Raw genomic sequence first — 14,521 nt, forward strand, 5'->3', positions numbered from 1 at the left:
GGTCCTTTTGGGATTACCAAGGATCTGAAGTCAGAGATCAAGGCAAAGTGAATTGTCCAGCCAAGAATGGAGCTCATGACTGACCTCTTTGACCAAACGCTCCAGCCAGAAGAACTGATCTTTATGTCACAAATAACTAAAGTGAGGGGAGAGAGAGTACATGGAAGAGAAGAAGGTACTAAACTTTAATCGTCCTTCTTTTACAAGGAAGAATAAAAAACCATGGCATCCACACTGAAAAATTTGGACTCCTGAACATGTGTTGTGTTCATGCTTCAGCTGGACACAAAGAATGTTTCAGTCCCTTCTAATCTTGATATTAAACTACCTGTTCTTTAAGAACTGCCAAATTTCAAGTTACACTTTGCTTTGCATATTATGGGAAAAGCTTTTGATTAGGGCTCTGGTTCTGGTTCTGGTTCTGGTTCTGCCACCATGTTGCTTTTTGACTCTGGGCTACTTTTTCTCTAATCTTCAGCTTACTCCTCTATAAAATGGCTTTTAGAATCTGTTCCAACTCTAAAGTTTTGGAAAGCTCTTGCCTAGAACCAGAGGAATCCAGTCAGAGTTCTGACACTAATTGAACCAACAATTTCAGTTCTATAAGACTGTTACAACATCTTTAAAAAACAAACTTCTGTTAGATATTTCATAGGATCCTGAGACCATTCATTCAGTTATCTCTCTTATTCCCTTTTCAATAATACAAAACCACAAGTTGACATGTTCCTATGTATACTTTTAAAAACAATTTTTGCCAGTAGCGATTTTCAATCACCGATAAGTACCTTATACATTATGTGGCAAAAAGTAGATATTTCCAGCATATGATGATAAATACCTTTACCCATGTTAGACTAAAGAACCCCCAAGACAAACCATGAGAAAATGTCCATACCGTTGTCTTCTTGAAAATCCAGTGGCAGAAGACCAATGGATTTCAAGTGCTTAGGTGTAGCTGCAGAAAGTGACATGATTTCCCCAACAGCTTCGTGGAACCCTTCATTGGCTCCATTTCTTAGCAAGAAAGGTTGTGTGGCATATGCCATATCATACTGAATGTGCCCCATCTCGTGGTGGGCTGTCAGGAAGTAGTCCATTGTCACCTTTGTGCACATAAGGATCCTGCACAGAAGTAAGCAACACACTTAATCATTACAGTAGACTTGTATGGAGCTTTGGTAGCATGAATGATCTTTCCAAGATTTATTCACCAATGAGTCTTGAGAATCCACCCCTTATGTCTTAGAAACTGTACTAATTGTTCAATATAAAGTGATGAGAAGGACTGAATCCTGTTCTCTTGCTGACAGACTAGCAGGAAGACAGATGAGCAGAGTCCTCTGTTACAAAAACTCTGAGACAAGTACTTCATAAGTGATCAGTAGACACAACCTTGGGTATAACAATGAGTGAATGCAGGCACAGTCCCTTAGAAGCACCAAGAAGGGCATAACTGAGGATGTAATGAGCAATATGGATCTTGATCAATGTGCAGAAGTTTTCCAGGTAGATGGCAGGGAGGCTGATAGACTTGGAATTACTCAATGAGAAAGGCTTGAGGGGAAAATGTGACATTCAGAACACTGCAAGCAGTTTGGTATAGCCAGGATAGAAAAATAGGGGGGGGGGCCTGAAACTTAGGAATCATTAGCATGCAAGCCAGAGTCTAGACATGATGGCCTATGAAGCAGGAATAAAATGGCAAGAAAAGAGGGCCAAAGGCAAAGCCCCAGAAGTATCAGTACCTAACAGGTGGGGAGAGGAAGACGATTCAGGGGATACAGAGAAAGTGAAATCGGAGATGTCAAAGTCTGGAAAAGAATAACAATGCAGAAGTCAATAAATAATAGCATTTGAAAGACAATTTTTGTTGTCTCATGCTACTGTAGCCCAGTGGGATAAGAACCGCATTTGGCAATGAGGTGGTGGTCCTTTTAACTTGGCAAGAGCAGTTTCATTTGGGTGGGTGTAGAGGTCATATTTCAGTAGATTTCCAAATTACTTTTCATACCACTCTGATCATGTCACCTTCCCACCCCTGATAAATACCCTTTAAGGCCTCCTCACTGCTCAAAAATAAACTCAGCCTTCTTTATTTATATACCCCAATATGACACCAACTTACATTTTTTTAAAATTTATTTTAAAGATGTGGGGCATAATTCAGGGTTAGGTATACAAATGTTAATTATGCAGGTACCCTTGTTGATAAGGTGTGTCCCCCCTTCCCCAGGCAGATTCCCACTACTGCCAGCATCTTTCTTATAGTATTGCGATAATTGTTCAAGATCTGCTTATGAGTGAGAACATGTGATACTCAGTTCTTTCTTCTGTATACTGATCACTCAGTATTATAGACTCTAAGTCCATCCAAGTTGCTGTGAAGTTCATAATTTTGTCCTTCTTTATGGCTGCGTAATATTCCATCCTGTATATGTGCCACATTTTTTTTTATCCAGTCTTCTTTTGATGGGCAGCAGTCGGTTCCATGTTCTTGCTATTGTTAATAATGCTACAATAAACATATGTGTGCAGGTATCTTTTTCAAAGAGTGATTTGAGTTTCTCTGGGTATAGTTCAGTAGGGAGATTGCAGGGTTGTATGGAAGGTCGATTTTTAGAACTTTTAGGAATCGCCAAACTGTTTTCCACAGAGGTTGTATTAGTTTACACTCCCACCAACAGTGAAGAAGTGTTCCCTTTTTCCCGCATCCTCTCCAGCATCTGTTGTTTTTTGAGTTATTAATGATGGCCATACTGACTGGAGTTAGGTGGTATCTTAGTGTGGCTTTAATTTGCATTTTTTTAATGACTAGTGAGGCTGAACATTTTTTCATGTATCTGTTGGCTGCTTGTATGTCTTCTTTTGAGAAGTGTCTATTCATATCTTTTGCTCACTTTGTAATGAGTCTGTTTTTTTCTTTTCGGTATGTTTGAGTTCCTTGTAGATCCTAGATGTTAGGTCTTTGTCAGATATACAGTTGGCAAATATTTCTTGCCAGTCTGTGAACTGTCTCTCTGCTCTCTCTCTTTGGCTTTGCAGAAGCTTGTCAAATTGATGAGGTCCCACTTGTCTATCTAATATCTTATGGCATGGGCACTTGAAGTTTTGGTGAGGTTTTATGTTTAGGTCTTTGATCCATTTAGAGTTGGTTTTTGTGTACGGTAATAGGTAGGGGTTTTGTTTTAATCTTCTGCATGTGGTCAGCCAGTTTTCTCCTCTCCCCAGTGGTTGGTGGTGGAGGCTTTGTCGAAGATGAGTTGGTTGAGAAATAGAGGTTTTGCCTCTGGAATCTCTATCCTGTCCCATTGGTCTATATGCCTCTTCTTGTACCAACACCAGACTGTTTTGATTATTGTAGATTTATAATAAAGTTTAAAGTCTGGGAATGTTATACCTCCCATTTTGCTTTTGTTGTTGTTGTTTTTGTTTTGCTTTTGTTTTGTTTTTGCTGAGGATTGTTTTGGTTATTCATGGTCATTTATGTTTCCATATGAATTCCTGTATTGTCATTTCCAGATCTGAGGAGAATGCTGCTGGTAATTAAATGGGTATAGCGTTAAATCTGTAGATTGTCTTGGGTAGGATGGATATCTTAACAATGTTGATTCTTCCAATCCATGAGCAGGGAATATTTTTCCCTTGTTTGTGTCATATTTGAATTCTTTGAGTAGTGTTTCGTAGTTTTTGTTGTAAAGGTGTTTCACATCTCTGGTTAGGAAGATGCCAAGGTATTTCATTTTTTTGTGGCTATTGTGAATGGGATTGTGCTTTTTATTTGAGTTTCTGTTTGTTTATTGTTGGTGTATAGAAATGCAGCTGTTTTGCACATTTATTTTATACCCTGAGACTTTGCCAAAGTCCTTTATCAATGCGAGGAGGTTTTTGATAGATTCTCTTAGGTTTTCGAGGTATAGAATCGTGCCATCTGCAAAGAAGGATGACTTGACTTCCTCTCTTTCTATTTGGATACTCCTGATCTCCTCTTGTCTGATTGCTCTAGCTAGGACTTCCAAAACTATGTTGAAAAGGAGGGGTGAGAGTGGGCAACCTTGTCTTTTTCTGGTTTTCAGGGGAAATGGTTCCGATTTCTGTCTATTTAGCAGTATGCTGGCTGTGGGTTTCTCATAGGTGGCTCTTATTATTTTGAGGTATGTTCCATCTATGCCTAGATGTTCGAGGGTTTTTATCAATCAGGGGGGTGCTGAATTTTATCAAAAGCTTTTTCTGAATCTAATGATATAATTGTGTGGTTTTTGTTTTTACATCTGTTGATATATTTCATTACATTTATTGTCGTGCAACTGTTGAACCAGTCCTGCATCCCGGGAATGAAGCCATATTTTTGAGATGTATTCTTGGATTCATTTTGCTAGGATCTTGTCGAGAATTTTAGCTTATATGTTCATCAAGGATATTGACCTGTAGTTCTTTCTTTTCCAACCTGCTTTTCTAACTTAGTTTCTCTCTATTCTCATTTGAAGCAACTATAACTACTTTATAATTATTGTCCACTGTGTATGTCAGATTATGTGCTAGGAAACTTACATTATTTTCTCATTTCTAAGCCTCACCCTAGTTCTAGGGTCAGTTAGCGGTGGCCTGCTGGCTGGCCCCCTGTTTTTAAAAATAAAGTTTTATTGACACATAGTCACACCCATCTGTTTATGTATTATCTATGACTACCTATTCAACAAGGGCAGAGTTGAATAGTTGCAACAGAGACTTTCAAAGTTTAAGTTATTTACTACCTGGCCCTTTACAGAAAAGAATTGTCAATCCAATCCTACCCTAGTGAATGCTGGTAGGGCCCTGCCTAGATCTTTTTTACCAGGCAGATCCACTATCCCCCAAGCTGCCTGGGTCATAGTTGATAGGGCCAAGAGCTGTTTCCTTCACTGTCTTTGGCCAAATGGGAGGTGCCTCGACTTATGTTCCCTTAAACTCTGAGGCAGTCTACAGCAATGACTGACTATAATATAGGGGTACAAAAATCAATCCCATTGTCTTGCAGTTCAAGTCATACTCTAGAGGGATTCATGGGATCAGGCTGAGGCCAGGCCTCTAGCAAAGATTGCCTCCTTACTTGCCTCCTTCCCCTGTCCTACCAGGCAGATCCACCATCTCCCTGTGCCCTTCTCCATATCGCCTTTCCTCAGGTCCCAGGTCCCTTTCCTCACTCCCCTTTGCCTGAGAGCTCTCCCTCAATGAGACACCTGCACAACAATCTCCACTTCAAGCTAGGGAACCCAACCAAAGATTCTCACAAAGCTACAACCTGGGAATTACAACTCTACTTTGTGAAAAAAGGAATTGAAGCCCAGGAAGGTTGAATACCTTGTTCAAGTCTGCCTAGTCATTAAATGACACACCTAGGATTCCAAAGCCTGTGCTCATTCTGCCACATCATACAAATCCTCCTTCATCTATTTCTTGCTCTAGCCTAACTTGCCAACTCCAGTACACAGTTCCTGTCTCTCTGCATTTCATCCTGCAGTTCTCCTACTCTAACACCTTCCTCTCAGCTGTCTAAATCCTCCTTGTCTTTCAAACCCAATTCAAATGCCACCCACAAAGCCCTATCTGATCTACCTCTATTGCTGGTGTGGTCAGTTTTGTTCCAAATCCCAAAAGAGCATTTTCTGCGTCTCTGACATGTACAACTTTCTCCCTTTTATCCCAGCTTATTTATTCACCTATTTTTGTCTTCACCAGAGTGAAACATGGAGGGGAAGATCAATGCCCGATTCACATGTTCATCTTCCATAAGTTTTAGCACAAAATCTTTCTTGATGTGGGCACCACCATTCCCGTTACCAAGCAACTCAAATGGACACATAATATAGCAAAGGAAGCAGATTGTCTAAAGGTTCAAGTTAGGATCTCCTAGCAATCCTCTTTTTCTGGAGAAACCCTAATGTGCTCTCATGGACTCCCAGCCTTAGTTCAAGAAGAATTAACTCATCTCTTTTGTACTTAGAAAAGCAGAGAAGGAATCAAAGTTCAGTTTTACCCTTCCTCCATTGTTTCCCATTTAGTACCATCTCTGTACGTATCAGCTTTACTACCTGAAATCGCTGTTCCCCAGGTCCCAAGCTGTGGGATGGCAGGACACTTTCCGGCCATCTTTTGGCTCAGTTAGCACGGAGTTTACCCAGAATTCTTGAGTCATATTAGGAAGACCAACAGATGTAAAGAACTTCTCAGCCTCCCTGAATATTTTCTGTGCATCCCAGGCCTGAGAAACAAAAACAATTTTTAATTCCAGCATGAAAATAACAGCATTCTTAAGTGAAATAAGCCAGGCACACAAAGACAAATATCACATGTTCTCACTTACCTGTGGAATCTAAAACAATGGAACTCATAGAAGCAGAGAGTAAATGTTGGTTGCAGAGGCTAAGGGGTAGGGCCAATGGGAAGATCATGGCCGAAGAGTATAAAGTCTCAGACAGGATGAATAAGTGTTGAGTTTTTGTGTTGTTTTTTTTTTTGAGATCTACTGCACAGTACGATGAATGTAGTTAATAATAGTGCACTGTATGTTTCAAAATTGCTCAGAGAGTAAATTTCAAATGTTCTCAGCACAAAAAAATAGTAAGTACATGAGACAGATAAGTTAATTTACTTGATTTGATTATATTCATTGTACTCATAGATCATAACATCACATTTTGCCCCATAAATATATACAATTACAGATTGTCAATTTAAAATAATATTTTAAAATAGAAAAAAGTGCTAATGTCATTAAAAAATAACAGCATTAAAGACAATTTGGTAACATGTACAGACAGCTTTTGAAATCTTTCTTTTTCTCTCAGTAATACTGGCTCTAGGGAATGAACCTAAACAAATTAACGTAAATTAGATTCAAAAATTACATTGAGAATTATTTTACTTTTATAAGAAATTGATTTTAATTAACAATAAAAATCAGATAAAAGTAAAAGAATGAAAAAAGTATATACCACATAAATGCTAACTAAAAAAGGGAGGAAATGGCAATGCTAATATCAGAGCAAGTAGACTTCAGAGCATGGATAAGGAAGGACATTAATAATGATAGAAGTGCAAAGAGAATGATTTTAATAGGGAAAAAAGTAGAAACAACCATCAGAATGGTTAAATAAATAAGGATACTTTTTTAAAATGGAAAGTTGTACAGCCATCCAAATTATAATTTGTATTGATATTATTGATATAAAGAATTTGTATTGCTAGTATGAAATACAATTTAAGAGTAAATGAAAAAGTAAAATATATAAGCCACTTTTATGGTATAATCTTAATGAGGAAATACATGAAAATATTAACAGCATATTAGGTGAGATTACTTGCAATATTTTTGTCTTTATTTTTTATGGCCAAGTACAAACAAACAGCATTGCTAAGTAGCCTATTTGCTAAAGACTGCTGAACTCAAGTCAACAATCATTGATTGAGCGCCTTCAAGGGGCAAGGCCCTATATTAGGCTAAGTGAAAGAGACACAAACAATAAGGTGGAGATGAAAGCATAGGCTTTTGGAATATAAAAGGCTCAGATGTGGCCTGGCAGCCAACGAGTGGCTGGGCCCTGGCTTCATTATCTGTATGAAGTTTAAACTTTCAGATTGTTCTGGAACTGGAATGAGGCAGCAGTACATCTTTGCTACTCAGTAAGTTCTTTTGGGAACTAGTGTCTCTGAAACTGACCAAGCCTGTTTAGGAAATAAAGCCCACATCAGGCAAACTATGGTTGTGTAATTGCCAAATAGTCCATGAATCACTTTAACAGAAAACTTCTGATCACAAGGACCAGCTGAATCTGGATTTTCTCCTATGTCAGTCCTGAAAATAAGAAACGGGACATGAGACTACAGACTATTTTTTTAAACTATTGACCTTTGAAGACTTACTGTCAGGCAATTGATATTGATGAGTATGGCATTCTTAAGCAGAATGAATGTATACCAAAATAGCACAGACAGGTAAGTACAGTTAACATATGTTGAATGAAGAATGAATGGATTGATACAAAACCAGACTGGAAATATTAGGAGTTCTGAGTTCAGTCCTTAGTTGCAAATGACTGTCTTTTTGACTTTGGGCAAATCATTTACCTGGATCTCAGTTTCATTAGCTATAGCATGGAGCAATCACAATACCTGTTTTGGGAGTCTCATAGATGACAAATGAAGAAATGGGCATGAAAACCCTTTAGAAAGGCTAAGGATCTACACAAAATGGCCCTCTACTGCTGCTCAACCGCAAAATGGAGCTAGAACAGCAGGAAGAGTTTGGAGGCGCTTGTAGCTCCATGTTTTTATTCTGCAGCAAACTTTTCCCAGGAGTATGTTATATATGTGAAGATGTTCATGGCTACTTACAGATTTAAAACTATTAGCAAGCAATGGCTCAGCAATGCATGAATAGTAAATTATGGTGCAACCATCTGAAGAAATTTTGTAAGGCAAATAGAAGTATGATTGAACATTCTATCCAGAAATGTAAAATTTTAATTAAATAAAGAAAAATACATTATTATAACTATAATATGATTTCATCAGTGGACAGGAACACAGAGAATTTAAACCATTATACTAGGATAATAAGAAAAGGGTGATTTAAAATTATTTTTAATATTCTAATGTTTTTAACACCAATGATTTTTAAATATGCAAAATCTCCTAATGATATTCTTGTTTTTACTAATTATAGAGATTACTGACTGACTACTTAGTAATGACTAACTTTGGAAAGAGTGATACCAATCAATTGATAACTTCACATCTTACTGCTTAATAGAAAATTCAGGTCATCTCTATTTTGAATATCTCTCAAAAGATCAATACCATACCTGTTATTCAAGATTCTTAAGGTCATTGTAAATTACTTTTCCACTAAAATATAGCAAAATAAATTTAAATTAGCTTGAATATTTTTATTTACATGTTTTTGCATGCAAAAGTGAAAACAGAAGGATGACATTAAAAAAATGAAGTTGAGAATTTAGGTATAGTTTTTAAGACCTTTTTTCATACCTGATTCACCATTGTCTCAGTAACATCTATGTTTGGTTTCTGTTCAAAGGGAACTGTCAGAGAGTACAGATTTGTCCAAAATCTACCCCACATATCACCTATTTTTTTAAAAAAAGAACTTGTTAATATATACAAAGACAGCAGGAATATAGACATAATTTATTAAATATATAAAGCATCATTGCTACTGTAGATTAGAAAGAGATTTATATAATCCACCATCCATGGGACAAAATACTACAAATTAAACTATTAGCAATTTCTAGTATTGAATTAAAAAAGTATTGTATTAGACCATCATCAGGAACTAAATTCCACTTTTATTACTATAGTAGTACTCATAACTGGGTGAACTTTTCTTTAATTTTTTTTTAATTTTTAGAGTTGGAGTCTCACTCTGTTGCCCAGGCTGGAGTAGAGTAGCACACTCACAGCCACTGTAGCCTCAACCACCTGGGCTCAGGTGATCCTTCCACCTCAGCTTTCCAAGTAGCTGGAACTACAGACATGCGCCACCACACCTGGCTAATTTTTTGATTTATTGTAGAGATGAGGTCTTCCCAAGTTGCCCAGGCTGATCTCAAACCCATGGGATCAGACAATCTTCTCACCTCAGTCTCCCAAAGTGCTGGGATTATAGGCATGAGCCACTGCACCTGGCCTATGGGGTTTCTTAATTTTTTTTTTAATTTTTGGACCGGGTGACTTTTCAAACATCTCAAACAAATTTTAAGTTGGATTCCAAGTCCAGAGACTGTAAAAGGGAAGGTGGATCTAGGAAAAAAAAATCAATCTAATAGCAGGACCAGAATCCTGGCACTAAAGAAATGGGGCAACACAACTACATGAAAAGTACACCAATGAACTCATTTTTTAAAAGATAAAATTTAGTAGAGACACACTTGAGGTCCTATGCTTAAATTTTAAAGAAAAATCTATCCACCATAGAAATACATATGTGGCATCAGGCTGAAGAACCGTCTACATGTAAAAGACCAAAAGTGAGCCAATGAACAGTACGACATGGCTCCTGAAACACAAATGTGACCTTAAGCTAAATCAATAGAATTGTAGTGTCTGGAACAAAGGCAGGCATCGTATCTTTTCTCTAAGTTGGCCAAACCTCATCTGGAGCAACTGTTCAGTTCTGAGCATGGTAATTGAAGAGGGATATTGACAAAGTACAGCTAATCCAAAGGAAAGCCATTAGAAAAGTGGGGTTTCCAAGAATGGTTGAAAATCTAAGATACTTAACATAAAAAAGAAAATAATATATACATGATTATAACAATAATCGTCACTAAAATGTAGTGCACCAGATACTATGCTGTGTATTAAATGATGGTTGTTTACAAATATCTGCAAGGTCATCTTGTAAAATAGGAATTGACATATTCTGGAATTGACATATCAAATAAGAATTGACATATTCTCATAGCATGGACGTAGATGTAATGGATGAAAGGCATTAGAGGGGTGTTGCTTAAGTTTCACATAAGGTAGAACTTTCTTATATTGGTGTCATGTAGCAATAAATTAGTCTATCTTGAAAGGAAGGAATTGCCCCATCACACTAGACAAGTTTAAGCAGAAACCGAATTGCTGAATAATGCCTGCCAAGGACATTGTAGAGAGAATTTCTATATTGCTTTAATGTTAAAAGTCTCCCCAGGTCCTTTGCTCATATTCTTTCTGGCTGATAGACATGAGTTTTGGCTTTGGAGGAGACTAGGTACCAGCAACTTAGCTTGACTATAGTAGAAATGCTATGCATGCCTGGCATGAAATTTTCAAATATTTATATTTTATTTGGCCTTAGCTGCTGTGATGGGAGAAAACAGGATGACCACTCTCTTTCATTCTCTATTCATGATTCCAAACCAAGTACTTTTTAGCAAGAGTAATTGATGCACTCTGGAATGAACTTAGGAAACTTTTTACCCGAGCTATACCTTAATTCTAGAAGACTTTCTCTTACCCCTGACCACCCCCAATCTACCAAGCTTCTTTCCTCTGACAATATGATACTAAAATCCCAAACTCCACCTCAAGAACTTAGCCAACCAACTTGGCTACTAAAAATGAGTTTCCCCATTCCTGCTGTCATTTGAACCTGGAATTATTTCTCTAGTCATCCTAAATAACTTCTTTATCCTTTGAATTGCAGCCAACGTAATAACTCTTTATGTATATTTTTAAAAGTAATATAATAGAGAATTATTTTAAATAGATTTTCTGTTGAAAGTACTTTCAAAATGTGATCTCTACAATGTTACTAACTTCATTTACAGAATTTTTCAGAAGTTTTGTGTTGGGCCTCACTCCAAAAGACAATTTTATTGGTGAAAATAACAACGAGCCAAGTACACAAAGAATTCCTGAGACTTCTTACCAAGCAAATGAGCAGGGAGGCAACCAGTTGGACTGATACGGGAAGGGTAGGCATTCATCAACTTCCCCCTCACATAGGCATGAAGCTGTTCATATAATGGTTTAATCTGAAAAGCCCAGAAAGAAAATTCAGTACTAAGAATAGCCAACTCCAATTTCCAATCCTCAACACTAGAAATAGGAGCTTCTTTAGACATGTAGAATTTCCCTAAATTATTATTTCTTCTTCTCTCAAATATTCTGGAGAGTTTGAAAGCATTCCTTCTTTCCAGATATTGATGGTAACTAGCTCTACTCCATAAATTATTAAACACATTGGGAAAAACACAGATCCCGAAATGAAAGCAGATGCAAAAAAATAATCACTTTTAAGATGTTACCTACTTCCTTTGTTTTTAAATGGAGGCATAATTTACATACCATAAAATTCACCAATTTTCAAGTATATCGTTTCACGAGTTTATTTTATTTATTTGTTTGTTTGTTTTTAATTGATTATTTTAAAGATGTGGGGTACAATTCAGGGTTAGGTATACAAATGTTCATTATGCAGGTACGCTTGTCGATGAGGTGTCCTCCCCTCCCTTGGCAGTTTCCCACTACTGCCAATCTCACCCCTCCCTTCCCTGGAAGTTTTCCACTACTGCCTATCCCTTTCTTATAGTATTAGGGTAATTGTTCGAGGTCCACTTATGAGTGAAAACATATGGTACTCTGTTCTTTGTTTCTGTGATAGATCACTGAGTATGATAGACTCTAAATCCATCCAAGTTGCTGCGAAGTCCATATGTTTGTCCTTCTTTATGACTGCATAATATTCCATTGTGTATATGTACCACATTTTTTTATCCAGTCCAGTTTCGATGAGCAACATGGTTGGTTCCACGTTTTTGCTATTGTGAATAGTGCTGCAATAAACATGTGTATGCACGTATCTTTTCTGTAGAATGATCTGAGTTTCTCTGGGTATATTCCTGGTAGGGGGATTGCTGGGTCATATGGAAAGTCAATTTTTGTTTCTTTCAGATATTGCCACACTGTTTTCCAAAGAGGTTGCACTAGTTTGCATTTTCACCAGCAGTGTAGAAGCGTTCCTTTTTCTCCACATCCTTTCCAGCATCTGTTTTTGTTTGTTTCATTAAAGATAGTCAGTCTTACTGGGGTTAGGTGGTATCTCAGTGTGGTTTTGATATGCATTTCTCTGTTGTTTAGTGAGGTTGAGCACTTTTTCATGTGTCTGTTGGCTGCCCGTATATCTTCTTTTGAGAAATGTCTATTCATGTCTTTTGCCTACTTTTTAACGGGGTTGTTTGTTTTTTTCCTTTCAGCATGTTTGAGTTTCTTGTAGATCCTGAATGTTACGCCTTTGTCAGATATACAGTTGGCAAATATTTTTTTTCCATTCTGTGGGCTGTCTCCCCACTCTCTTGATGGTTTCTTTTGCTTTGCAGAAGCTTGTCAGTTTGATGAGATGCCATTTGTCTATCTTATCTCTTATGGCATGGGTACTTGGGGTTTTGATCAGGAATTGGTTGCCAGTTCCAATTTCCATAAGGGTGTCTCCTGCATCTTCTAAGGTTCTTATAGTTTGAGGTTATACGTTTAGGTCTTTGATCCATTTCGAGTTTATTTTTGTGTATAGTGATAGGTAGGGTCTTGCTTTGCATGTGGTCAGTCAGTTTTCCCAGCACCATTTACTAAATAGGTTCTCCTCTCCCCAGTGGTTGTTGGTGGAGATTTTCTCAAAGATGAGTTGGTTGAGATTGAGATTTTGCTTCTGAAATCTCTATCCTGTTCCATTGTTCCGTATGCCTGTTCTTGCACCAATACCAGGCTGTTTTGATTATTGTAGCCTATAGTAAAGTTTGAAGTCTGGAAGTGTGATACCTCCTGCTTTGTTTCTTTTGCTAAGGATTGTGTTGGCTATTCATGGTCGTTTATGTTTCCATATGAATTTCTGTGTTGTCATTTCCAGGTCTGAGAAGAATGATGTTGGTAATTTAATGGTATTGTGTTGAATTTGTAGACTGCCTTAGGTAGGATGGACATCTTAACAATATTGATTCCTCCTATCCATGAGCATGGAATATTTTTCCATTTGTTTGTATCTTCTTTCTTTGAGCAGTGTTTTGTAGTTTGCGTTGTAAAGGTCCTTCACTTCTCTGGTTAGGAAGATGCCAAGGTGTTTCTTTTTTCTTTTTTTGTGGCTATTGTGAGTGGGATTGTGCTTTTTATGTGGTTCTCTGCCTGCTTGTTGTTGGTGTTTAGGAATGCAACTGTCTTTTGCACATTTATTTTGTACCCCCAAGACTTTGCCAAAGTCCTTTATCAGTGAAAGCAGGTTTTTGACATATTCTCTTGGATTTTCGAGGTATAGGATCATATCATCAACAAAGAGGGATAGCTTAACTTCCTCTTTTCCTGTTTGGATACCCCCGATTTCCTTCTCTCGTCTAATTGCTCTAGCTAGGACTTCCAACACAATGTTGAACAAGAGGGGTGAGAGTGGACAGCCTTGTCTTGTTCCGGTTTTCAGGGAAAATGTTTCCAGTTTCTGTTTAGCAATATGCTGGCTGTGGGTTTATCACAGATGGCACTTACTATCTTGAGGTATGTTCCTTCTATACCTAGGTGTTTGAGGGTTTTTAACAAGAAGAGATGCTGGATTTTATCAAAAGCTTTTTCCACTTCTAATGATATAATTATGTGGTTCTTGTTTTTAGATTTGTTGATGTATTTAATTACATTTATGGTCTTGCAGATGTTAAACCAGTTCTGCATCCTAGGGATGAAACTACTTGATCATGGTGGATGATTTTTGAGATGTGTTGTTGGGTCCGATTTGCTAGAATCTTGTTGAGAATTTTTTTCATCTATGTTCATTAGGGATATTGGCCTGTAGTTCTCTTTTTTGGTTGGATCTTTACCCGGTTTGGGTACCAGTGTGATGTTAGCTTCATAAAATGATTTGGGGAGAATTCTCTCTTTCTCAATTGCCTGGAATACTTTCAATAGAATTGGTATCAGCTCCTGATACATTTTGTAGAATTCTGCTGGAAAGCCATCCCATCTAGGACTTTTTTTTTTTTTTTTTTTGGTAGAT

At 37.4% G+C, this 14,521-nt stretch overlaps 1 protein-coding gene across 1 annotated transcript in view; it reads right to left on the reverse strand.

Moving 5' to 3' along the window:
- ACE2 (angiotensin I converting enzyme 2) overlaps positions 1–14,521 on the reverse strand; it is a 54,645-nt gene that overhangs the window by 17,024 nt on the left and 23,100 nt on the right. Inside the window, exons 7-10 of the mRNA XM_008064619.1 lie at positions 11,420–11,525; positions 9,028–9,125; positions 6,072–6,241; positions 899–1,125 (exon numbers count right to left, since the gene is read on the reverse strand). Of these exons, the coding sequence (XP_008062810.1) occupies positions 899–1,125; positions 6,072–6,241; positions 9,028–9,125; positions 11,420–11,525 (601 nt within the window). The remainder of the gene's footprint in view (positions 1–898; positions 1,126–6,071; positions 6,242–9,027; positions 9,126–11,419; positions 11,526–14,521) is intronic.

The sequence above is a fragment of the Carlito syrichta genome, unplaced genomic scaffold, assembly GCF_000164805.1.
Source record: "Carlito syrichta isolate Samal-C Ts95f unplaced genomic scaffold, Tarsius_syrichta-2.0.1 Scaffold307764, whole genome shotgun sequence".
NCBI lineage: Eukaryota > Metazoa > Chordata > Mammalia > Primates > Tarsiidae > Carlito > Carlito syrichta.